At 43.4% G+C, this 26,736-nt stretch overlaps 2 protein-coding genes across 2 annotated transcripts; both read left to right on the top strand.

Annotated features, from left to right (window-relative positions):
* The first annotated feature begins 1,330 nt into the window (after nucleotides 1–1,330).
* HPS5 (Hermansky-Pudlak syndrome 5) lies at nucleotides 1,331–19,303 on the top strand. Its single transcript, XM_010148935.1, has 22 exons — nucleotides 1,331–1,438; nucleotides 1,884–1,994; nucleotides 2,843–2,907; nucleotides 3,317–3,509; nucleotides 4,224–4,361; nucleotides 5,654–5,865; nucleotides 6,200–6,271; nucleotides 6,496–6,584; nucleotides 7,543–7,721; nucleotides 7,945–8,103; nucleotides 8,544–8,703; nucleotides 10,734–10,857; nucleotides 12,634–12,771; nucleotides 13,402–13,476; nucleotides 14,016–14,620; nucleotides 15,842–15,965; nucleotides 16,163–16,318; nucleotides 16,812–16,931; nucleotides 17,256–17,369; nucleotides 17,705–17,811; nucleotides 18,486–18,771; nucleotides 19,243–19,303. Exons 1-22 carry the CDS (start codon nucleotides 1,331–1,333, stop codon nucleotides 19,301–19,303), a joined length of 3,396 nt encoding a protein of 1,131 aa, XP_010147237.1.
* A 6,163-nt stretch (nucleotides 19,304–25,466) lies between these two features.
* On the top strand, nucleotides 25,467–26,591 carry LOC104504800 (serum amyloid A protein-like). Its single transcript, XM_010148934.1, has 3 exons — nucleotides 25,467–25,563; nucleotides 25,677–25,815; nucleotides 26,450–26,591. The coding sequence occupies exons 1-3, from the start codon at nucleotides 25,467–25,469 to the stop codon at nucleotides 26,589–26,591; spliced, it is 378 nt and encodes a 125-aa protein (XP_010147236.1).
* The last annotated feature ends 145 nt before the right edge of the window (nucleotides 26,592–26,736 follow it).

The raw sequence follows: 26,736 nt of genomic DNA, 5'->3' as shown, positions 1-26,736 counted from the left end.
AGCAGCCCCCCCTGCCCGCCTGCTTTCCGCTTCTGACGGCCTTGGGAGGGCTTCTCTGAGGCTTTGGGACACTCTGCTTTCCTCCGTGCGCCTGAGAGAAGGGAACAGGGGTTCGTGGCTCTTCTCTCGGGCCAGAGGATGGCAGAACAGGTGCTGAGGCGGTTGCTGCTTTTCCGGGAGCAGAGTTCCAAGGAAGGATTTAGTATCTGGGGTTGGCGTTGTTTGATAGAGGTTGTCTTCGACCTTCCCTTCGACAGAGGGTGTAAAACAGGCATTAGGGTGTCTCTCTGGGCTGAATACTCTAAGCCAGAACAAAACAGTCCTTTTGTAGTCGTCCGAGATGTCCTAGTCTTTATCGCAGGGTTTGAGTCGTTCTCAGATCCCGGAATTCAAGGTTTTCAAGAGGGTTTTGAGGATTTTGAAGTAATAATTTTCCATCTCTCTGGCTAGATGTCCATTTTCCCTTTTTCTAGCGCCTGGTGAGTGTAAGCATTCCCTTTCCTTGTAAGGAAATGCGAAGGTTCACATGATAGTATTTCTGGGAGGGGGTCATTTATGGGATTTTATGCTAAACATTATTTAGAAATTCGCAGGCTTGAGTATGAAGTGTAATAAGCGTTTTCTTAAAGCAACATAGAGGTCTAACCTTGAAAAAATTCTCAACAAGAGATGCTTTTAATATATGCTGTTTTAAGAAAAATATGTGAGGTTGCAGCTTCTTAATTTTCACCGTTATCTATCTTGTGTGCTGGAAAGGCTGTACTGTGGAAAGGATAATTTGCACGTGTTTATGTATAGTTGTATTTAAAATGCACAAAGGCACATGATTCTAAACTTGGTATCAGTTGAGGATAATAGTCCTTAAATTTAGTTTTGGGGGAGAAAATGATGTAGGTATGAATTGTCACTGGAAAAATGTTATCTTTGAGAAAGTCAGTTTAAAATCAAGGGTGCATGTTGTGGGGGGAAGTGCATTTTACTGTAAACCAAGGCTTTTTCCACAGGTAGACAGAACTTGTTTCATAGGTGGATGTAAATATATCTTACAGCTACATTTTAAATATTTCTAAGGTTGATACCTGTTAAGTTTTCTGAAATGAACTTCAACAGAAACTCATAAATGAAGCGGGGGTCTAATTTTGCAGCCCTTGGCCCTTTTTGGCGAACTGAAACCTGATGCTGTTTGAACCGGAAGACGTTGTGTGTTTCTTCAAACACAAAACGAGATGCAGTACTGGAAAGTGAATCAATCAAGATCTTTCTTTATTTTGGCAGGTACAGCAGAAGTTGTAATACACCAATGAATGAGTAGTGCTGGTCTTGTACATCAATGGCCTCTGTGCCAATAATTCCAGACTCTTACAACCATGTGTTGGCGGAGTTTGAATGTTTGGATCCGTTGCTTTCTGCGCTCAGGCTGGATTCTAGTCGTCTGAAGGTAAGTTTGTGGTATTAGGTGGTTTTGGTCGTTTTCTTTTAAGTTCAGATAATGACCTTTTTTGTTTTATTATCTGATTAACCTACAGGATTCATCTCATTTGTTTTGGGTGTGTGCACGCTAGCTTACCGGGGGGGAGGGGAGCGGACATGACACTTTGGGAAGAAGTAGTGAAGACAAAGCTTCCTATTACTCTGTGTGTGTGTTTTCTTAATGCAGCTGTGGGGTCAGTAATACAGCCTTACATGGTTGCTGTCTTCTGTGGTTTGCTCCAGTTGCAGTGTGTGCTGTTCTAATAGCTTTGTGCTGCCAGTATTTCGGGAGCGGTACACACAGCTGGCAAACAATGAAGCCTTTAAAAATTATCATAATAATGCAAGAAAAAGGCACTGTTATTACTACTTACTAGCTGTCATGTTGTGCATTATAATTTTTATTCCTCCAGTGCACGTGTATAGCTGTGTCAAAGAGATGGCTAGCTCTAGGCAGTTCAGGAGGAGGACTGAACCTTATACAGAAGGATGGTTGGAAGCAAAGACTCTTTCTCACTCATAAGGTAAGGGTAAAGAATTCTATATGAAAATTCCCAGGGAAAATGGGACTGGGAAAGAGACATTGATTCAAGTTAATTTTTATTAAGAGTCAACAGGCATTTTCAGCTTGCTGAATTGTCCAAATGAAGTGAAATTTTGGACTGCTCCTTTTTAAAAAGGCTGTGGTCCTGGAGTGTATCCCCAGAGCATGTGCTGTAATAGATTTCATGAGGTGTGAAAGGAATTACCTGAGAGAATCAGACCTTCCCTCCCACCCGCCCAAATTCTTGCTTTTAACAGCAGCAATGTCACCCAAATATTTAAGAATTAGAATAAACTGAATGTGAAACCAGAGCAACTCACGTGTTGGTAACTACTGGTGTTTGCATGTCCAAACTATGAACTACCTGGATAATCAGAGAAAGGATAGGCTTTTGGATTGTGCTTTTGCTGGAAGAGGTCATGGAACAGGGATTGCTGTCTCTACAGCCAGATGGTATTTCCTGGGGGCTGCTGCTGCTCCCACTGTAATATGAATACAGCCATTTTTTTTTTTCGTTGGAAGCATCTTGCTTAGTTCTGGCAAAACAATTTCCATAGGTGTGAGGTCAGGAGACAGATTTCTTTGTTTTCCAAATCAGAATGAACTGCAGTCACTTCTCGATGCTGTCATGTTGTCAGCTGCATCTTTTTAGAGTAAAATTGGTGTTTGCGAACAAAACCCGAACAGAAAAGGGAAACCCACATCACAGCGAAGTGGTAGCAGCTGTTGACATGAATCGAGTTTATGTCTTAGAGGTGAAAGTTGCGCAGCGGTGAAGACGGTACAAGAGCAACTTCTGACTGCACTTACTCCCATGCTTGCCTTCAGGAAGGTGCTGTTTCCCGGGTTGCCTGTTGTTTACATGATGAAGACTATGTTGCTGTTGCCACCAGGTGAGTAATGTGCTTGCAAACCTGAATTCTAGATAAATATTTTTCAGTAGCTTCTCAGTTTCAAACTTGGACACCTGCTGAGAACATCTTGGAGGGGTGCAGGGAAGTAACTGGTAGAGGCCCCTACAGAAGAATCCCCTGCACAGACAGTTTGCTTACCTGTTTTTTCTGGAATGATTGTTCCAGAATAAGTACTGCTGATACATCATATGAGTGCAAGGAAGGACACTTACTCTTCTTCAGAATTAAGTGTGGCACTTCCTGAAAGCGCACAACCTCAAACACAACCACCTCTGAGATGTGCTGCTTTGCTTAGATTTTCGTGGTTTTTGGAATGATGTGTCTTTATCAGTGAGAAAACATTAGGAGAATTATCCTCTAATTGTATTTTCTTTTTTAATTGTTGTAGCCAAGGTCTTGTAGTAGTCTGGGAGCTGAATCAGGAACGTCGTGGGAAGCCAGAACGGATTTATGTTTCCTCTGAGCATAAGGGCAGAAAAGTCACAGCTCTGTGTTGGGATACAGTTGCCCTCCGTGTTTTTGTAGGAGATCATGTGGGAAAAGTGTCAGCCATCAAGATTAACACGTCCAAACAAGGAAAGGTAAAATGTTGCATATTTTGTTTGGGATGAAGAGGTTCCCAGGGGATGGTGTGTGGAATCTTTTTGTTTATCTTAGTAAAGTAGAAGAGAGTCAACTTGCCAGCTGATGACGTTCGGGTAGCTTTGACAGCTGGGAAGGGAAAAGAGGGAAAAGGAAAGGAGGCCATGGAATATGTCTGCTCGTGCCCATTAATGGAAGTGGACTGTTGAATCTCTCATGTAATGCACTTTGTTTGAAGGAGGCAATGGACACATTCCTAACAAAGAAAACAGGTTTAAGCTATCAAAAATGGAAGTTTTCTATTCTATCAAGTAATCCCTCAGGCTTGTCTCCATGAAACTGTTTGCTGGCTGAAAGTACCTGTGGGAGAGAATAGACAAAAGCACAAATCTTACAAAAGCAAGCATAAAACCCCCTCTTGATGTTACAAAAAACCACACTCTTGCAAAGAAATGGCAGGATGCTACAGGGAAGTTTTTTTTCCCACTAAAACCTTCAATAACAGTTTTGGGAAAAGGAGGATTTAGACTTCTGTGCCTCCAAGCATTGAAGCCTTGTTTTGTAAGAGGGTGAAATGAACTGCTCTGTCTTAGTCTGTGTATTCTTTGCATACGTGTCCTTCCTGAATTCTGTGATTTTTAACTTCATGAAATAGTCTTTACTTTGAACTGAGGCCCTGTATGTTTTCTTTCTTTTTATCTTTTTAACTGTAGGCTGCTGCTACTTTTGTGATGTTTCCTGTTCAGATTATAACCACCGTAGATTCTCGGGTTGTTCAGCTTGATTATTTGGATGGAAGACTGCTCATATCTTCACTTACACGCACTTATTTGTGTGATACTGAGAGGCAAGTTATGTTTTACTTGTAAAATACTGGACTTTATGGAGCCACACAGTGTCTCTAAAGTGACCTCTGGAGATCATCTGGTCCAATTTTCCTGCCTAAAGCAGAGTCAGAGTAAAATGTGTGGGACTGTGTCCAGTTAAGTTTTGAGCATCTACAAGGATGGAGACTCCACAAGCTCTCTGGGCAGCATTTTCCAGTGGTTCACCACGCTCACAGTAACAGAGTTTTTTTTTATGTTGAAATGGAATTTCCTGTATTTCCATTTATGTCCGTAGCCTCCTGTACTTTCCCTGGGCACCACTGAGTAGTTTGGCTCTGTCCCCTTTAGTCTCTCATCAGGTAGTTATACACATGGGATCAGATGAGTTCCACTCCTGAGCCTTCCCTGTTCCAGGCTGACCAGCCCAGCTCTCTCAGCCTGAGACAGGTGCTTCAGTCCCTCAGTTGTCTTTGTGGCCTGTTGCTGGACTTGCTCCAGCATGTCCATGTCTCTTGTACTGGGGAGCCCAGAACCCGATACAGCACTCCAGACATGTCTCACCAGTCTGAGAAGAGAAGTACGACCTCCCTTGACCTGCTGGCAATACTCTTCCTCCCGTAGCCCAGGAGGCTCTTGGCCTCATTTGCCAAAAGGGTGTATTGCTGGCTCCTGGTCAGCTTGTTCACCAGGACCCCCAGGCCCTTCTCTACAAAGCTGCTTTCCAGCCAGTTGGCTCATCCTGGTGCCTGGGGTTATTCCGTCCCCCAGTGCAGGACCTTGTGTTTCTCCACGTCTGTTTATCTAGCTCACACTTCCTCCGTTTGTCTGTGAAGATATTAGGAGGGGTAGTGTCAGAAGCTTTACTGAAGTCAAGATTAACAACATCCACTGCTCTCAGCTGTCAAGACAGTCATTCTGTTGTAGAGGGCTATAAACACTGTTTCCCCTTTGTAAATCCGTACTGACTATTTGTAATCCCTGTTTGATCTTTCATGTGGTTAGAAATGGTTTCTGGGATCGTTTGCTCCATCACTTTCCCATCACCATGTTGACTGACTGGTTCTGCTGGAAAAAAAAAACCCAACCCACAAACCCAACTCTCATGATCTGATATTTCGTTTAAACTACTATTTCTGCACCTTTGCTTTTATTAGAAAGCCTGCATAAAGTTTATATTTATTACAGATTTTTTTTTTTTAAAAGCACAAGAACCAATTCAGCAACAAGGATTTAGTGTTTTTATTCTTCAAGAACATAAAATTAATTAGAACTTTTATTAATGCTGCCTTAACACGTATGTGTTTTCCACTAGAGAGAAGTTCTGGAAAATTGGTAACAAAGAGAGAGATGGAGAATTTGGAGCATGTTTCTTCCCTGTTGGAAAAAACAGTGGGAGTCAGCAGCCATTGATATATTGTGCTCGACCTGGCTCAAGGATGTGGGAGGTGAACTTTGATGGGGAAGTGCAAAGCACACATCAGTTCAAGCAGCTGCTGTCGTCACCACCTCTCCCTGTTGTTACTCTCAGGTAGAAACATGAGTGATATTGGTGCTAAACTTGCTTGGGACTTCTAACTGAAAAGGTCTGCCTTAATAGTGAGAAGGTTAAACGGCCTCCTCGCGCAGTCAGGCGTTAATCCTAGCTGTCATCTTAGATGTGTTCTCCTCTAATAACGGAAACCAGTAGCTGAGTTACCAAATATGCCAAAGCCTCGATTCTCCAGGTCTGTGTGACTCGCAACCAATGCTGCTCTCGTAAGACTATGTTTATTTAAGCCAGCCTTGTATTTCCAGGGTGAAGAATGTTCTGTTAAGGAAACGGTGTTGTAAGGCTTGTAACGGATTCCAATTTTACTTTACAGGCTGGATCCTCATTATACTAATTCCAGCTGCTCTGCACAATCTTTATCTTTTCCCAAGCTACTGTATTTGACGTGAGTATTTGTCAGCATAGCTTCCTGTTGATAAAATAGACTTAAAAATAAAAAAAGTTGTATATTCTCGTAATTTATATTATCAACTTCATCTTTCTGTGTGAGTTTTCCAGGTATCATGTTAAACAACTCACTTCTTGCTTGTAAGCCAGTGCCATCCCTGCATATTTTGCAGTGACTACCACAATTGACTGTTGCACCATTAACATCTGCTTTGCTTGCAGTGAGCACTGTGTGATGACCTGGACAGAAAGAGGAATTTATATTTTTCTTCCCCAAAGTGTTGAAGTCTTACTCTGGAGTGAAGTAAAAGGTAAACGAAGAACCCTTGCTTTGTAATATAGTCTGTCACTTCTGAAGTCCTTGCCTGGGACTGAGACTTTTCAGGCTCAATTTCTGCAGCTGGCTTGCAGAACATTGATCAGAAGACTTTTTCCTTGTCATCTGTCACGTATATCCTTGAACATTAACCCTCTGTCCATCCCTTCCCTCCATGCTTCTGAAAACATGCTTGAGAAACAAAACGTAGAGTGAATCTTAACATAAAGTAATCAGGTAGTGAGGGGTAATAACCTGCAGTATCCTTTTCCTCATTTCTGTTCATTCACGTTTCTTGTCAGCTGTCCTGTGAAGGATAATACGGCAGCCAAAAGCTTAAAATCTGTTTTTTCTAGCACCTGTTTATATTGGAGCTGGGGGATGGACTTATTTGGTGGATGAGGGAAGCCTCAAACGGTTTTGTGTGTATGGTTTTAGGCATAGTTCTAGAACAGTTAGTCACTGTCAGTCTTTTCCTTCCCCTTTTTCCCCCCCTTTTGGTGTAAGTTTCCAATGCCTTTGTCATGGAGTGTTTGCATATAACTATGTCATCTGAAAACCGCTAGAAGATCTAAGTGTTCTTCTACTGGCACATGTTTTCCTGCTGTTTCAAAGCTCTCGGTGATGTATTTCTCAGCTTTACCAGTCTTTAGTTTTTCATCCCCTTTCAGAGGAAAAGGAAACTTTTCAGTGACTTCAGTGTACTTTTTGAATGCTTCCTAGAAATGCAACTCGGAAAACTTTTAATACTTTAACTGTGCTGTATAGTTGTTAGATGCCAACTCAGCCTCTTCGGTGTTTGTTTTCCCCATGCCCCTTATGCTAACAGTGTGTTAGGCTTTTGTATGCATTTGCAGGCAGATGGGAAATAATGTTTTCACTTCTTTCGGGAGCAGAAAGGAATGAGTAACGATTTCAGTCATTTAGATATTTCTGTGCATCTGGTTTTGCAGATATTCAGGATATTGCAGTGTACAAAAGTGAGTTGTTCTGTCTGCATACAAATGGGAAAGTTGTGCACCTCTCCCTTCTGCCGGTAGACCGCTGCATAGAGCGTCTGATAAGAAGAGGCTTCTGGTCACTTGCCACCAGGGTCTGTTGTCTCTTCCAGAATTCTGTCATTTCTTGCAGAGTAAGTAAATACTTATTGGTAAATGTGCAGTGCAGCTTCGCTGCCTCCTGTCTCCCTGTTCCATTAAGTTCCATAGGTTTCTGAGATTGAGATTCTTGGAGTTTTTAAAAAGTTTTCTAAATATACTTTAGGGTGAATATTAGCCTGCAAACATGATACCTTTTGCTTTTCACATGTGCATTAGAAATAATAATCGTGTTTCTGTTTCACTGTGTAATTTTAGGCAAGAAAAAGTTTGCCTCTAGAGAAGCTGGAGCACTTGAAGTCTCAGCTGGATGCCTCAACCCAACAAGATCTCATTACACAGCTGGAAGAACTGATTTCAAAGTTGGAACCTCTAGATTCTGCGTGCAGCAGTAGGAGGAGCAGTATTTCATCTCATGTAAGTGTATTGGTAGTACCAGAATTATTACCTGCAGATTTTATCTTTGTGGCTTAAAATTGCCTCATTACTCACTTTGAAGATGAGGCGTTCCTTTTTACCGTGTCTACTGTAGCTGATAATGCCACTTACTAAAGTTAGGTGGGGTGGAGAGGTATGGAATACTGCTACTTGCGTTCTTGAAGCACTTAAACCTCTGCCTTTTTTCCATATTATTTTGTGGCTAATGCTTGAGGTGTGGACAAAGATTGATAGGCGGAAGAGTTTGTCCACAGCTGAGTGTAGCGTCTTATCATGCCTCAGTAAAGGTCACGTTGATTGTAACTGTGGTTTCATGTGGTGAATACTGAAGGTCCAAATACTCAGAACTATTTTAACTATAAACTCATTCAAGAAAGTACAGTTCTCACAACGTGTAACTCCTCTCCCTTGTCTGGCAGGAAAGTTTCAGTGTCTTAGACTCCGGAATATATCGTGTTATCAGTCGAAGAGGCAGTCAGTCAGATGAAGATTCATGTTCTCTGCACAGTCAAACGTTCTCAGAAGATGAGAGACTTAAAGAATTTCCTGCACACCAGGAAGATGAGCAAGTAGAACTTGGTAATGTTTCTTAATGAAAATACATTATTCGGATGCAATTTTTATTCTACAATCGTTTGATTGGGTTGACTCTGCTCTTATTTTCCACTGTTGTTACCCATGATAAGATCCTGTAATGTCATCAGTGGGAACACAGTCATCCCATCTTCCAGTGAAACTCTTTTTTTGAAACATTGGGGTGAAATGCTGGCTCCACAGAATTCCAAGCTTTACACCAAATACAACCCAGAGAAACAGAACAGAAGGTCCAGAGGGCTTTTACCAAGCCAGGCTCCCCACCCCCGCACTTCAGCTTTAATGCTAAGATTCCATCAGCTGACTATGCCAGTGTTAATTGGGCTTCAAATCAGACTTGTTTGCTGATGCTATCCTTCCACTAGTATTGGTTTCAGGAAAGAATTTCTTAACCTTGGCTGTGGGTTTAAATTTCTTCAGGGAAAAGAGTAGGCTTACGGTGTGTTCTTAACTTTCCTGCAGAGTTGAATTTGTAAAGGGGATCATCTCCTACCTGTGTGTACAGTAGCATAGGGATGATAGGATTGTTATTAGCTAACATTTAGACCATCCCTGGAGCTTTTTTATTTCCTAGCAAATGTCTGTCACTGGATGAAAGCTGGAGTGAGACAATCATGGATCTTGTTCTCTGCTCTGGTTGGGTTTGGGAGGGGATGCATAACCCTGGCATGATGAGGAGCTGGCTTAGTTCCAGGTATGGTAAAGAGGCTTTCCAGTAAAAAAGCTGCTCTTCAGCTTTTGCAGAGCGTAGATGCCAGTTGAGGATGGAGAGAATTTGGGTGGTTTGTTGGGGGAAAACCACCATGGAGAGCAAGAGCGTAGGAATTAGTGTTTACTCCCTTTCTTTGTCAGTAGTGTTAGCTGCTGACCAAGCTACGTGCTGTTTGTAGCACTTAAGTTTACATTTGCCTTTTTACCTACATCCCCATAAAAACAACAGCTGAGAAAACTTGGAAGGAAATGTGTAATTTCTGATTTTAAACTCTAAAATGAAGGGATGTAATTTTTGAGTGCTAGGAGATGGAAAGGTTCTATCTGCTCAACAAGAGAGAACAAATTCTGATTGTTTCGAAGTAGAGAACTTGTAGATGATTCTGAAAGCATGTGTACTGATTTGGTGTTTAAGAGAAATGGAGTTAGTGTTTCCTTGCTTACATTTACGTAAGATGTCACACGTTTTTAGGTTTCTTATCTGCACAATGAACAAAAACAGCCTTATTTACAAGAAATCTTAATATCTTTTGTGACCTTTAGGCACTGTCTAGAGAGATTGCAGATTCTGATGATAGAATTCCTGTCACAGGATGGCATCTTTTCCTGGCAACAGTGCAGACAGTGCTGACTGTTACAAAATGCAGTGTCATCCTTACTTAAAAGAATCTTTTTTTTTTTCTTATTTACATCACTTAAAGATACAGTGTGTGTTTGTACCAGGAAATTATTAGTGAAAACACATTATAGATACTGTTAGGGATATAATAGTGAAAAGGAAATAGTCGGTGATTCTATATTTTCTGTGGTTCTTATCAAAAGCCAGTGCACTATGGGTTGAGTTATATTTTGAAGTCAGTTCAAATAACAGGGATTTATACGTTAACCATGGCTTATGTGTCTCTGTATGTTCATATGTGATTTGGGCTTTAGGAAGTCATGCAATGTGAATTGGTGTATGCCACGATACTTAATTTTCCTAGATGTTTAAGTAACTGTCAGTGGATTAAATAAAGATTTTTGTCCTCTAAATGGGCTGTAAATCTACTTTTAGAAGATTTCACACAGGTGTTGATCATTATTTGCCTTGTTATAGAGCCAAGAGACTATTAGCAGAGCAGACCTGCCAGATTCAAGGACAGTAATAAAATGACCCTTGAAATCCAACTTTTCAGGCTTCCCACATTCTGGAATATTATCCTATGCAGGTTATCCATTAATGAATGTGACTTGCAGTTTGTTTCACTGTTCCATTTTTGCCAGGCCACTGTTTCATGACTCTTTATTTCAATTCCATTTGTTAGACAATGTATCTCATGCATCTGTGATGGTTGAGGCTGACCGGAATGAGACATTTCTCCCATTCAGTATTCCTTTGTCATTTCGTTCCCCATCTCCTCTCGTCTCTCTCCAAGCTGTCAAAGAAAGGTAAAACTTGCAGGAGGTTCACTCATCCATTACATCTTTCCTTTTTCTGTCCTCTGAATTTGTAGCATTGTCTGGCTTAGTTATAGTCTGTTCTGCAAAAAAGTAACGTGAACTGAAGCGCTGGAGATGCAGTCAGATGTGCTAGAGAATGTACAGCTGCCATCTTGCCTCCAATGAAGATAAGAAGAGCTGATGTTAACTTCAGTGGAGCCAAGATTTCAACCTCAGTTTTTAAATGGCTAAGAATGTTTGCCTAGCTAAGAATTTTTAATGTGATGCTGCAAACTGGTTGTGGTTTGTATTCAAAGCAAACTTCCTGAATATTGTTTGGGATTGTGCTTTTCTGCTACTTAGATTTCTGAGGAATGAGCAAAGTCTTCCTGTGTTGCTTGGAGACAAATATTAAAACATTCAGTGCATGCTGGATATTGCTAAAACACTTGCAAAGGATACTGTGTGGTCTGCCAACCTTTTTCCCTTCAGTTAATTTAATTGCCCAAGTGTTTATGAAATAATAGTAGCTTATGCCTGGTGCAAATAAATATGGTAGTGTCTGTTTTGTGCAGAAATCAAATTGCTATTTTAAAATGTTAAATACATGAAAATCTGGGAAAAAATTATTAGTTATGTCAGTTTCTTAGCTAAAATATTGCTGGCCCATAATGATGGTCTGAAAAATTGTGTAGCCCTCCCTTGATCACTTAGGTGTCTGAATTATGTCCTGCAACAAAAAAGATTACTGATATCAGTAGTGTGGGGATCTCAGAATAACCTTTAGCGAGTGGAGCAAGTCCAGAGGAGGCCACGAAGATGCTCAGAGGGCTGGAGCACCTCTGCTATGGGGACAGGCTGAGAGAGTTGGGCTTGACAGGACAAGGGGTAACAGGTTTAAATATAAAGCGAGGATATTGAGATTGGATATCAGGAAGAAGTTCTTCACGGAGAGGGTGGTGAGGCACTGGGACAGGTTGCCCAGAGAAGCTGTGGATGCCCCATCCCTGGAAGTGTCCAAGGCCAGGCTGGATGAGGCTTGGAGTAACCTGGTCTAGTGGAAGGTGTCCCCTGCCCATGGCAGTGGGGTTGGAACTGGATGATCTTTATGGTCCCTTCCAACCCAAACCATTCTGTGATTCAGAAGTAAGTGCAATGTTCTGAATTCTTTCTGAACCATAAACAGTTGTAGAAGCTGATTTTTTTTTCCATTCAACTCTTGATGACATAGTTCATAGTGGTGGAAATAATTTGATTTTGGTATGTTCACTGGGCTTTCTCTTGAACAAAATACCTGAAGGGATAGGGACTGATGATGTGAAAGGACATTTTTAGTGAGCTTTGTAATCTGAAGAATTAACTTGGACTATTGTATAACAGTTTCTTACTGCTAAGAGGGACATAATTCTCTAAGGATGATTTCTGTTTATAAACTGTTTATAAAATGCAATATAGTCAATCTGCATTTATTTGCATACAAATGTATGTCAACTCCTAAATGCTATTGTTAGTATGGGGCCTTGTTTTTCCAGCAGCAAAAAAACCTAGTCTTAAGTACTTCAGGTTTTTATTCTGTGCTGGAAGTATGGACCCATGACTGAAGTATAAATTTTGAGCAGCTTCTTAATGAGTTTTATTCTTGTTGTTCACCGCTGCTCTCATCCTTCTCTCTAGAGGTCTTCAGATTATAAAGTTCTCTGAAATCATGGTTTGAATGGAAAGGAAGCGCTCCATTTGTTTGGTTCTGAGCTTCCCATTTTAAACATTTCAACTTCTGGCTCCTAGTGTTTCCAGCTTTGTACGCAAAACTACCGAGAAGATCGGCACGCTTCATATAAGTCCTGATCCTAGAGGGAGGCAAGAAGTGAAGGATGATGAGCAGCTGCAGGAGTTGACTTTTTTTAGCAGGAAGAGAAAGAGTGAGTGCAAAATCACATTTTCTTAGCAATTGCATTTTCTGGGGATTCTGTGGATAGCGGCCTAAAGGAAAAACTACCATTTCCAATAGAATGGTGAACTCAGGGTTAGGTTTTCCAGCTGCCTTTGTTACTATGGTGGCTTTCACTGGTTCTCCCTGCCTCCTTTCTTAGAAGCTGACCAGGCGGTGAACACTGGTGGCAGAGCATGCAGTCTCTGTGGTGCTGTAGTAACTGAAGAGCAGGAGCGTAGTGTATTACACTATGTGAGAATTGCTGATCCATGGGGCTTGTTTTAGTCGTGGACGTGAGTCCAACAGTTCATTTCCTGCCCTTTCTGAGTGGGGAGTAAACACTTATCACCCTAAAAAAATTCCTTTTTTTAACTGGTAGCCATGAAACATACTGTAGTTGGAGTAAAAGCTATTATAGAAGGCTGCAAAAATGGTGTTATTGGTTGCTCCTCATGCCAAATTCATTCATAATGTCTGTTTAGCTGTTCCTTCTTTAGAAAGCTTGATTTTTTTAATAAATTAATTAATGTTCTCTTCCTCACAAATTTCCTGAGATAATAGTCTTCACTCAAATTATTAAAGATAATACTTACAGCTAAGGCTGAAATGATGTGTTTTCCTAGGTTAGAACCACAGAGCTGCCAGCTTCCAGAGGAGGACCATCTAAGACACCTCAAGGCTGCAACAGCAGAAGCTATGTAAGTGAGGAAACTTTTTAGTGTATAGAGATATATTGGGCTTTGGTAGAAAAACGATTGATTATTTTTAAATTACTCTTTTTTTTTTTTTTAACTATTATTAATTACATAGAGGTAAGAGTAATGTTGTAGACATCTATGAACAGAATGTGAAAGGATCTCGTATAGTTAAAGATTTTTTTTCCCTATTTAAAACCAAGCAAAACACACTAAAAAGTTATTTAGGTATTCTAGCATTATTCTTTTGTTCTAATGACAAACATAGTTAAAAAAAAAACAACCCACAAACCAGACAAAACATGTAAGAAACAAAAATCCGTTCTGAAGGAAATCTTGAGGAACTCTGGATGTACTGGTATCAAATGTAGACAGCCTAAGTGGCCTAAACGCTGTTTGATGCACTCAAAAAACACAAAAACAAGAACCAACTAAGTCAAGTTTAGGAATGTGATTTGAGGTACACAAAGAAATACAAAACTTCACTTGTGGTATCTTGTTACTGTCAAACAACTAGGCAAACTTCTTTTTTTATGCTACAGAGCCAAACTCCAGGATCCCCTGGTTCTGTTAGAACCACAGTGTATGAGGAGGGTTTTACAGGAGTGGCTTATCTATCTGGACGAGAAGTTTGGCAGCAAGGAGCATTCTGCTTCCTCTGTTAAGAAAAGCCAGACTGTGTCTGCTGAAGAAGAGAGGGCAGGCCGGGAGGAAAACCTGTGGCTGGATCCAGCTGATGGAGACCCAGCAGACAAAGAAGAGAGTGGTATCTTGGGAGACTGCACTGAAAAGGAAAATACTGATGAAACCTGTGCAAGCAAAGCCACGTGTGAAAATGGTACTGATTTGAAGGGACCTTTGGACTGCTGCTTTCAAGTGTCCCCTCCGTGTGTCATCGAAGCGGCTGTTCAGAAAGACCTCGTTGAGTTGACAACACTGTGCTTTGAGCTGTGCGTGTTTTCTTGTGGAAATGGTGAGGAGGAACGCGCTGATGGAAGTCTGCCACTAGCAGCTTCGTGGACCTTGGCTTGCAGGTTTATGCGAAGCTACTTCTTTCTTTTGGATTTAAAAAGACTCAAGCAGTGTATCATAACCACGTACGCGACCTGCCCTGATGTGTGGGAGACGTACATCACGGGATTGAAAGGTAACTAATGAACAGGTTGTTAAAGTAAACTGAAACTAAGTCTGTTTGGGAGAAAAAAAGAAAAAAGCTTAGACACTTATTTGTGTCTGCAGATTTTCCTTCTGCAGGTGTAGTGTGTTTTTCCCCCAAAGGCGAACTTGGGAAGAACCGCTGGCTCCTTGGAGAGACTCTACCTTTCCTCCCTCACCTTGCAATTCCCAACCTTTTAATTTACATGGAGCTTGTTGCTTGAACACTGTAGCGATTACAAAAGAAATACAGGTGCTTCAGAGAGCAAAATCACCTTGCATAGAACCACATGTTTCTAGAAACAAGGCAGGAGGAGGGACTTCAGTATTTGCACTGGAAATGGAAGATTTGACTTGCAGAGAAACATAGTTAATGTGAAGGAAAACTGAATGGAATAGATGGTTCCATGCAAATGAGTAGCTTGTTCACATCAAGCTTCCTTTTTCCACAGAAATCCTTTCTGATCTTTTTGATGCCTCTTTAGCCTTATTGGACCAAAGCTTCCTGGTTATACTGGAAAACAGAACTTCAGCTGTTCTCCACATTCAGCTTCTGCTTTATGCATTTCTTTTAAGAGTGAATTCAAGTCTGATTATTGATTTGGCACCAACAGAGTAGTCAAACAACAGCATCTTTCTTGGAGGGCTGGTATGTGGTATTTGGGTTTCTGGGAATCTGTTTGCTATTTGGATTCTGAGAGCCCTAGAAGTGGAAATAAGGCATGCATTCCCAGGCTGTCCTCAGTTGGAGGTGGCTTGTGCCTGTAGGTTAATACTTGCTTTTCATCAGGATCAAGGTTTGTGTTGAATTAGGCCTTCTGTGAAGTCAGTGTTCAAGCTGAAGTTTTTATTTATTAATAGAAGCAAATTGTAATATATGAGAACTGGTGCAGACCTGCGTTACATTCAGCCAGCCATATGTCCTTCAGTGGGCTATCTTTTCTCACAAGAAAAAAAAAAAAGGTAACATCTATCACGAATATTATTCCATGCATTAACTGTGTCACGTTTTAACTGTCATGTGCTGTAAGCACAGGTCAGCGCTGTTGATTTCTGTGAAATGAACAAGTAGGATCTGTTGGGTTGTTACTGCTGTGAGCTACATGAAAGCAGTGGTAACTTTTGTCCTTAGGCTTAACAACAACTCTGTGTGTGTGTGTTTAGGAAAAAAACCTTGCCCGTATCTTGTAACTTGTGCACTGATTTATTTCAGAACTAACTTGTCACAGTCCAGTGGCTTTAGCAATGGAAAATGAAGATATGTTGAAGATACTGAGACAGCTGCATGACCTGGGGCCGTGGGGTGACAGCCCGCTCTTACTGGCACATGCTCAAAGGTTTGTAGCCCAGTTCTTTTTTCTCCGGGGTTATTAACTTGGTAGCAGGAAGTGGTTCACTGAACGCGTCGTGAAGCTTTCTGGGAATCTTTTAACGCGGTCACCTTTCAGTACTGTCTTGAACTTGCAAGATAAAAATGGAAAAATGGTAATTTTGCTGTGTGGTACTGAAAATAGTTTTTATGGTCTCTCTCCAGGCTTTATGAAAAATTTGGGGAAACAGCTCTTCGGCCCTTGATCAAGTTCCACCCCTCTATTTTGCCTTCTGATATCAAACAGCTTTGCAGGAATGATCCAGCTCACTTTTTAGCATATTTAGATAGTCTGGTGAAATCCAAGCCAGAGGATAAAAGGTAAAAGGGATATGGAATGGTTTTCATGTGTCTGTCTTTATCATGTAGCTGTGTGGTGTTTGTTTGTTTGGGGTTTTCTTTACTGTTTCTGTAGCTATCTGCTTGGTGTTCTTCAGCATTAGATTCCGATTCGTTCTGTCCGTTTTTGGTAGATGTTAGTTTTAACAGGGTTTTTCTAATAGCATTTTCAGTTGAACTGGTTTTGTTCCCATGCCTGCGGTTCAGTGTACCGAGGTGAGACAGCATCAAAAAAACCCAAACAGAACCAAACCAAAAAACTGGGGGGAACCCAACCTACAAACTGGATGGGTTTTTGTGGTCTCCTCAGTTTCTAGAAACATAGAACACTTCTAGGCTTTTGTGTATTTCACTTTACATCCATATTTTGGTGTTTGTGGGGTTTTTTAATTATTTTTTTATTCTGCCACACTCTCTACTTCTCCAGATCTGCTACATTTAAAACTGGTGGGGTTTTCTGTGTTTTGTGTTACAGGTCGCCTCTCCTCAGATCTCTTCTGCAGCCCGAATCTGTACGACTGGATTGGTTGCGCTTGGCAGTCTCTCGTGATGCACCACAAAGAGCCGATACTGTGGATGCGGAAGGAAATCCCAGGTAAAGTAGGGTTCACCCAAGGTCCTGAGTGCAGCAAAAAGCTTTAACGGGTCTGCAGGCTTTTGGCTTAGATTTTGTATGACAGTTTAGGTGCCACTGAAGCTTTGTCCATATTGCAGAGTTCAGTAGAACCATCGAAAGTATTAAATAACTTTAACTGTAGTATTTTTCAGAGTGACTGTTGTACTGAGACTAGAGAGTGTCTCACTGGTTTTTCCTTCTCTCTTTTCATATACCTGCCCTTCCTGTAGAGATGTGTGCTGCTTTTTAGAACATCATGTTCTGAAGATGACCATTAACGCTTTAAAATTCCTTACCTTCTAGGCCACGATCGCATTTGTTTACGTGGGGCTACAGCCAGCTCATTCTGCTTTTGATTAAACTCCCGGGTGACTTTGGTACGAAAGGGAAGATGGCTGACATCTGTAAATCACATGGGTAAGAAGAAAGCTTGGTAGTTCTTGCTACTTGGTTAGTTGGTATTCTGACCCCAAAAAGATACAAGTGAAACCCATCTGCTGGCTTCTTACTTGGACAGGGTTTACTTAACCTTTCCTGTTTTGAGAATGAATGCTGAGTGGCCAGTTTAATGTACCAAATGCCCCTTTTGGCTAAGGTGTGTTCCCCGAGTTCCCACTCTGCAGTGATGTGTGGCATTCAAGAAATTCCATTGCTTTCTGTCTTCACTGATATTTAAATGAGCATTTAATTATTGTTGTCTGTAGTTTAGACTGAGTATTTGATTCCTGGAAATCTTTACTCTCTTATTCAAGATTTTGGCCTGGATATATTTTTCTCTGTCTGGAGCTGGATAGAAGAATAGAAGCCTTTACTAATATTGCTCATTTGGATGATTTGAGCCTGTTGAATGGAGAAGATGGTTAGTGAGTCTTAAGCTGTGTAAACATACTTCTGTAATATAGGAACTGCCCTTATTATATACTGATTCAGTTTGTCCAGAGTTGCGTTTAACTTTTTCTCTGTTTGTTTTTTGGTAGCACTGGGCATAGTGCAGCATATTTGAAACACATAAATGGGTGTTACACTCTTGTATTTTCACACTTGCTTTATGAAATCAGTTGTCTTGGAAACTGCTTAAAAGTTCAAGAATGTAGAGTTGTTTATGAGTTGGGAGTAAAAGCTAAACTTCGTGTTGTAGCTAGAGGGTCACCAGCCTCCCAGCACCACAGCTCCACTGCATGTGCACACGCAAAGTTACAACGAGCAAAGCATCGTATCGCGTGGCAGAACTTAGACTCCCAGTAGCCCTAAAATGGACAAAACTATTCTTTGTCTCTTGGCTTAATCCAAAGCCTTAAATACTGAACTGTTGCGAAGCTTTGTGTGTAGTTCACCACTGAACCTTTACATGGAGTCAGTCAGGGCAGTGCACTTCTGTACACAATTTGCTTGTTGGTAACGTGTGGTGTTCCTAATCTTCACGGAGAAAACCAGAACAGCTAGCTTCCCTTTTCAGTACAGACCTGTTTCAAATACTAGGTTTAGGATAATCCTTGTTTTACAAATAACGTAACAAACTCCTTTTACATCTAGGTCCCATTCCAGAGACCGCAGAAGAATGGAAGTTTCTTCTGCATCTTGCACAAAATCACAGCACGGCTTTCCACCACCGTGGGCCGCAGAATGGGGATGCTGTCAGCAATGGTAGCCCGAGCTGCCCGGACTGCGTCACTGTAGAGAACGTAGCGCTCCTACTGGCAAAGGCCGTTGGCCCAAATCGTGCCTTGCCTCTCTTGCAGGAGTGTGGCTTGACACTAGAATTGTCCGAGAGATTTACTGGTGTCTGCGAGATACTGAGAATTGCTGAGAAAAGACAAAGGTAAGATGACACATCAACAGAAGATCCATGTATGCCCCTATTTGTTTGGGATCTTCTTGGTGCTTTAAACTTTCTTTTCAGTTAACTGAACATTGAAGTACTTCACATTTGTATGTTGGATTTGAAACTCGGCTGAAAGCTTTTCTATTAAGAGCTGTGTGTTGTGCAGTATAGGCATTTTAAAATGAAAAATGGGGGAACAGGAAATCATACGTTAAGGATGTATGTGAAGGAGTTTTTCTGAAGGAGAAAGCGGTCTGGCTGAGTTCTGTACAGACCCTGATCTCATCTATCCCTTTCAGAGAATGTGTGCATGGTGATGTCATGATCTTATTTCTGACACACGTCACCTTTTTGACAAATTTTTCTTTAAAAAGCATGTCTAAATAAACTCTCTTGTTCTTTCTGTTGTTAGCTTTTTTGTTAACTCTGACTTCCCCCCCACACCCCTCCTCTTTGCTTTAATTGCAGAGCGCTGATTCAGTCCATGTTGGAAAGGTGCGACCGGTTTTTGTGGTCTCAGCAAGCATAGAAAACAACTTGGAAAACTTTGGGAACTTTGTTACTGTAATGATTGTATATTAAAGTGCCTCTTAAGTTTAACGTGCTCTAAAGAAACGTACTCCTGTCTAAAAGTTGCATGGAGCCAGTCTCCACCTGGCAGGTATCTGGCCAGGAACTGTTGATGGTTATTCCTTATTCCTTTGGAGATGAGTTTTGAACTCTAGAACTTAAATCAAAATGAACCAGTATTTATCTTGAAATTAAGCTCACAGGTTTTTGAGTTGAAAATTCCTGAATTTATTTTCTGAGTCTGTATGACTTAAGTGTTAAGGATATGAGTCCTTAAGTATTCAGCTGTGGTGTTTAAGGTTGGTTGTTTGCAAACCTGAGAAGCCATTCCTTGGAAATATCCTGTAAATGACATCGACGACTTTGAGTTGTGGTAGAAGTGCTTGTTTTGGTAACTTTTTTCCTCTCTGAAATCATGTGGAGTGGTCATGCCCGTTTGAAACACATTAATTTTAAACCCAGTTTTAAAATGGGAGGGAAATATTTTTCAGGAGTGGATTAATGGTTAAGAATGCTGATTGACAGAAGGACTTGTTAAATAAACTCGCTGTTAAACTCTAAGCATATTTCTCAATTGCCCATATCTGTTTGTGCAACATGACTGTGCACATCAGTTGTGATATTTCAACAAACTGCAGGACGGTGGAATTAGAATTACAGAATCATTTAGGTTGGAACAGATCCTTGAGATTACTAATAGACAATCTAAACCTCCCCTGGTGCAACATGAGGCCATTTCCTCTTGTCCTGTCACTTGTTACTTGGGAGAAGAGGCAGACACCCACCTCTCTGCACCCTTCTTTCAGGGAGCCCCCAGCTCCCTCAGCCATTTCTCACAGGGCTTGTACTCCAGCTCTGTTCCCTTTTCTGGACACACTCCAGCCCCTCAGGGTCTGTCTTGCAGCGAGGGGCCCAAAACTGAACCCAGGATTCGAGGTGCAGCCTCACCAGTGCCCAGTACTGGGGGATAATCACCTCCCTAGTCCTGCTCACCACACTGTGCCTGTTGCAGGCCAGGATGCCGTTGGCCTTCCTGGCCACCTGGGCACACTGCTGGTTCATACTCAGCCGCTGTCACCCAACATCCCCAGGTCCTTTTCCTCCAGGCAGCTTTCCAGCTGCTCGTCCCCAATCCTGTAGTGTTGCAGGGGGTTGTTGTGACCCAAGTGCAGGACCCAGCACTTGGCCTTGATGAACCTCACACTGTGGCCTCAGCCCATCAGCAATCCAGCCTGTCCAGATCCCTGTGTAGAGCTCTGCTGCGTTCAGGCAGATCCACACTCCTCCCCAGCTTGGTGTCTTCTGCAAACTTACTTAGGATACCCTGGATCCCCTTGTCCAGGTCACTGATAAAGTCATTAAAGAGAAATGGCCCCAGTACTGAGCCCTGGGGAACACCACTTGTGACTGGCCACCAACTGCATTTAACTCCACCACCACTGCTCCTTGGGCCGGGCCATCCAGGCAGGGTTTTTTACCCAGCAGAGAGTACACCCGTCCCAGCCATGAGCAGCCAGTTCTGCAGGAGAATGCTGTGGGAAACTGTCAGTGGCTTTACTGAAGTCCAGGTTAACTGGTAATTCTATGATGAATTTTGGTATTTTGGAAAATGAAAGGGCTGCTTGTCTTCTTAAAATAATCTTTATATGAAGGTCTATGAAAGTGTTTTTAGATGGATGCTGCCAAGAAAAAAGTTTTCTAAACACCTGCTAGAATATGAAGATTCATCAAATCACTTGGATTTTATTTTCTTTTGTTTCTTTTAAGCTTTGTACCAGTACTCTGCACTTCATACATCTTTAAGCAAGTTTCCTTCTAGGCTTCTAGTTCTGAGCCCCTTCACTGTCAGACTCTCACATTTTTATCAGAAGGCCATGGTGTCTGGGCAATATTTAATTTTTACAGAGGCTATTTAAACAAAAACCACATGCATTGGAACCAAATTTTATTAAAATCCATAATTTGGTCATGAGATAACTTGAAAATATTTCTTTATAAGCATCTTTTTATGTAGTCTTGTAATGCTGCAAAATACTGCCTTTGTTTTCATCAAAATAGGACCTAGTAATATAATTTTCAGACTTGGAGGCGTGCAGTCTGTTTCATCTCGATGGCCAGAAAGACTTCACAGAGGGGGGTTGCTTACTTCACTGGAGAAAATGAAGTTACAGGGAGACAATTAGTGGCAGGCTTTTATCTGTTAACAGCGTTGCTTGTGGAAAAGTCAGTACAGAACTGCTTCAAAAAAAGAAAACTAGATCTTCTGGAGTTTAGATTTTGACATTGGAAATGGCACAGATCCTTCTATCGGAAACACCCCGTGCTCTTACAGTAAGAGTTGGAGCAGGAGCCAGGCACCTGCAGCGTGTGGAGAGGTTACACAACAGGGATGATGTCGGTGCCTGTTGCTGTCAAACGAGCTGTTGTGCTTAACTAACGCCGTTTCCTCCAGCGTGCCGGTGCCGTACCGCGCTCGTTGGGTGCGCGCGCTGCCCTCGGAGGAGGTTGGCTGGCTTTCCCAGAACGTACCTGCCTTATCTCCATATGTAACGGTTCCACTTTATCTGCTCTGCTTTGTGTACACAGCCAAGTCCCTTTCTTCTGCAGGGTTTCTGTGCACTTGGTTAAGTTTGAGTGAGGGTTAGGGCTTTCTTTGTTTTTTTACAATAAATCGTAACTTTCCATTCAGAGCTTTTTTTTACTTTTAATGGTCATGTAGTTAACGTAAGGGGAAGCATTTGTTAAATTTGGTGTCCATAGGGAGCGTGTGTTGATGATTTCAACTAACTTGGCTGTCAATAAAGTCTGAGAATTTACTCTGTGACAAAGAGTTGGAAAATCACTATTTCCTCTTCTTGATACATGTGTTTTCATCTCATATGGGTAAGGTGAAGGGACTGTGAAATGGCAGTGTCTCCTGTTTAGAAGTTACAGCTGTGCAGAGCAATGCCCTCAGCATAAAGCTACAGCCCCTACGAGCTCTTGGCAGCCAGCTGAGCAGACACTGCTGATGCTTCCAGCCAGCCTGCAGTGAGCAGGTGGGCTGCAGCTCATCTTTGGTTTTGCTGGACTGTTGGTGGAGGGGACCCTTGACAAGCGGAGATGAATAGAGGGCTTTGCCCGGAGCAACTTTAACTAGAAGCTGCATTGTTGTTGTTTAAAAAATATATATATAAAAAACCCTCATACCTGCCTCAAAACATGATTCCACTCTTAGAATCATCATCAAAACATATAGGGAAATCAATATTATTTAAGATAAACATCTGTATATGCAATCTGTTTCCTGAAGAGGGATCAAGTTTTTCATCCTTCTACATGTCTATAAACCTGAGGCCAAAACTAGTAAATATTGCATACAGTCGCATGGCAAAACTGAAATGAATTGGACTAGATCATCTTTAAAGGTCCCTTCCAACACAAACATTCTGTGATTATTGCCCGTGTAACCTTGGATAAGGTGCTAGTACTTCCCAGAATAAGGAATAACTACCTCTTTTACTCTGAGCTGGGAATTCACCTCATCTCTTTCTCAATCTGAGACTTACTTAGATTGCACAATCCAAAAACGGTGTCCAGGGGCCCTGTATTTGTTATGTTTACCCAACACCTGCCCCGTGTTGTAGTGCTAGACCAGGAAGGAACGTTCCCTTCAGACCCCTCTGCATGCTCGGGGGCAGCTTGCCTATTTCTGTTGCAAAAGCAACAGTTTTGGCTGCAGCTTGTTCCTTGTGGGCCAAGGGGTGTGACCCAGAAGGCAGGCCAAGAGGATACGGGAAAGCAGCCCTCGGGCTGTTTCCTGCTAGGGCACAGCGCTGCTACTTTGTCACTTCTAAGGAGCTCCAGCATCGCTGTCACTGCTGCTGCCCTCCTTACTGGAGACGAGCCGAGGGGACGCAACCTGAGATCCTCTGAAGATCCCTCCAGCCCTACCTTCTTGCAGTTATCCTCATGTTTGTGTTATCTGCAGAAAATTTTGGTTTGAGGGGAATGTGGACCGCGTCGGAAGGCTCAGAAATACCAGCGATGGTCCAAACACGTCTGAGCTCTTGTAGGCAAGAGTTTCTTGTCAGTTCTGAAGTCAGTGCCCTGTTCTAGGTCCCTGGGCAAAATGACACGGGCATTAGTGAGCCTGTGCTCTAACTTACAGCCATAATTTCCCTTTTTAAAATGTATTTATTTAAATCCAAACCAAAATGGTGACAGGCAGGGCTACTCGCAGCCAGCAGAGAAGGCACTAGAGCTGGTGTGTACTGTGAGGGCCCTGGTCGTCACTAGGATGTGGGCAGAGTTGGAGCAGAACACAGCATTCCAGGCTCCGCAGTAGCTGAGCTGTTACACTGTTAAGCATCGAGTCCATAGCCCGTGGGAGACAAAATTATGTGTCTGTCCCCCTGCTTTTTGCAGGGTTTCCTGTCCCTTGGGTTAGGGTTTAGATAACGTCTGAAATTGTTCCATCCAGAGGCACAGCGTGCTGGAGAATGTCTGTCCTGCCACTCCAGGCCTGTCTGTGGAAAATGTCTCTTCTTCCCTCAAGCTAAGTTCTGAAGTCAGCAATGCACGAAGTGAGGTGCTGGCAGTTCACGAGCTCAGTTTGTTAGCGCATCTCTTTGACCTCATGCCTCTGCCCTTCAGCTCCCGCGATTGTTTAACGTGACGGAGTTGTGAACGGGGTAACTACACGTACCAGTTCTGCACAGCATTTAAAGAAGCTCTCTTAGACTTGTTAGATCACGCACAGGGAGGCATTCTGCACATTCATTCTACAGTGCAGCTGCACTCAAACCTAGAGCTTTCTGCAGGGGAAACAGTCGCGCCAGTTAACGAGGGGAAGCCAGCAGCGAGTAGGCTCCTGAGCAGAGCGCACAGCGGGTACTCGGACCGTGAACTGTGCCAACAGAGCCTGGCAGTTAATGCGTCAGTCTTAAAATCTAGCACAGTTGTGGCCGTAGGGGTCTGAGCTCCCCCTTGGGTAAAATGTTTACTGCTCCATCACAAACTCATCGTTTAGCCCACTTGACCCCAGTGAGCTGCGGTTGCAGCAGGACAGATGGAAGTCCGTCGAGAAGGATCTGTGAGAGCAAGCAAAGGTGGGACAAACCGTTCAGGCCCTCCCTACGGTAGCAGGTGTGTGTGCTGTCTTAAAGCAGTACCAGCAGGGACGTCGGTGTATGTGGTTTGCTTTGCAGTGGAGTTAAGAGCAACACTCATGTTTTCCATTCCATCAACTCTGGGATCTATCCTGTCATCCCAGCACAGGTGGGAATTTCATTTAGCAGATCCTGCAGCGATCTGGTAATGCAGCTGACCAGTCCTTGTGAACAGGCACAGACCCAACCTTGTGCTTCAACGTACAGTGCAGCTGACCGGGCACCTTCTCCTCCGAGCTCTGCCCAGCACAACAACCCAACAGAAGTGTCACCCTTCAGCCAACTGTACCAACTCACGCACACCTCGAGTCACACTTCAGTCTTGGAGGCAGTTTTTCAGCCTGTTATGAAGGGCAAATAGTCCCGTGGACAGCTGAAGAAGCACCACAAACTTTGTGAAAAATTGTGTAACAGGACCTGTGAACTTCTAGTGAGGACAAGGACAGGCTTCCTGTAATGATTTCTGTGCTGGAATTTGAGTGGTACTGGGGAATTCCCAGCCACGGGTAACCTTTCCAATTTCCTCTTTTGAGGGGTTGGAATTGCTTATAAATACCCTCTCTGAGCCTGAGAGCACACAAGACAAGCTCCTTCGGCCTTGCCTTTCTGCAGTGGTAAGTGATATTCTGAATCTGAGAGCTACATGCAGTGGTTTTAGCTGGTATTTGGGAACAGGACTGATGCTTTAGCATGTGGGGCTTCTCTGTAGTCACGACAGGAGCGGCAGGGACTGCTACAACGCAAGTTTCTCACGTCCATCTGCCTCTGTTGTGTAGTCCTGAGCTGAGCTTGCGGTCACACAGAGGGCATCAGTCCCTGTGAGGGGAGCAGCAGGTTCCTGGGTAGCCATGCGTGCTGGGCAGCCGCCCGAGCCCAGCTATGGGTGTGATGGATGCTGTCAGCAGTCCCTCAAACGTGCTCCGGAACTGCTCCTCTGTCTCACAGCTCCGCGTCAGGCTTGGGCCGGGAACCATGAGGCTCTGCGTCTGCTTTGTGCTGCTCTCCTTCATTCTGTGTGCAGATGCGGACTTAGGCCAAGCTGGACGATTCGCCTGGGATGCAGCGGGAGGTAAGCTGCTCGCACCACGGGCCCTTCTCTTGGGAACCCCCTCCCCAAGCACAGGTTACGTGTGCTTTGACTCTTCAAAGCCAACATCATCTCCGTTCCTCTGCTTTCTTCAGGGGCGTGGGATATGTTCAAAGCATACAGGGACATGCGCGAGGCAAACTATAAAAACGCCGACAAATATTTCCACGCTCGGGGGAATTACGATGCTGCCCAAAGAGGACCTGGTGGTGCTTGGGCAGCCAAAGTGATCAGGTAACGGAGCGTGTTTGGGTTGCTAACAGTGAGTTAGTAGGGGTTCAGGCACTCCAGTTAGTGCTGTCCCTTTTAACTTGTGCTTGGCTCTTAGCACGGGAGCTCTGCCCTAGACGGACGGCGGGGGGAAGCAGACAGGAATGGCCTGTCTCTGTGGGAATGGTGCCTCTCCTCCCACACGAGCCTTTCTCCTTGCCCTTCCAAGAAGGCAGATTCCTTACCTCTGCATTTCTGGAGATAAGGTGTGCTCTTCCCTTGCTGGTTTGATTCCTGCCATAGTAGAATCATAGAATCACAGACTGGTTTGGGTTGGAAGGGACCTTAAAGATCATCTAGTTCCAACCCCCCTGCCATGGGCAGGGACACCTTCCACTAGACCAGGTTGCTCAAAGCCTCATCCAGCCTGGCCTTGGACACTTCCAGGGATTGGGCATCCACAGCTTCTCTGGGCAACCTGTCCCAGTGCCTCCCCACCCTCTCTGTATTTACGGATTCCACCGTGGGTTTCCCACGAGGGCTGAACATGTGCTGGCATCTCGCTCCCAGAGGTCCTGCGGGAAAGCTAGTTTGACACGGGTGAGGAAATCAACGCCGAGTGGTTTGGTGGCTCAGGTGGCCTTTCTCTGCCTTCCAGCGACGCCCGGGAGAGATGGCAGAGCGACGTGAGCGGCAGAGGTGCCGAGGACACCCGCGCTGACCAGGAGGCGAACGCGTGGGGCAGAAACGGCGGGGACCCCAACCGCTACAGACCGGCGGGCCTTCCCAGCAAATACTGACGCCGGGCCCCGCTGCCCCTGTCACACCCCCGCTGTGCAGCCCAATAAAGACGTTTCTGCTGAGAACTGCCCCCTCGCTGCTGGTTTGCCTTGGGCGGGGGGACCGCGGGTCACGGCTTCCAGGGAAGTCCCCGCCGGGCGCTGT

This window comes from Eurypyga helias, unplaced genomic scaffold (assembly GCF_000690775.1).
Source record: "Eurypyga helias isolate BGI_N326 unplaced genomic scaffold, ASM69077v1 scaffold12053, whole genome shotgun sequence".
Classification (NCBI taxonomy): domain Eukaryota; kingdom Metazoa; phylum Chordata; class Aves; order Eurypygiformes; family Eurypygidae; genus Eurypyga; species Eurypyga helias.
Note: the sequence above shows the minus strand (reverse complement) of the source record. Positions and strands in the feature narration are given on the sequence as shown.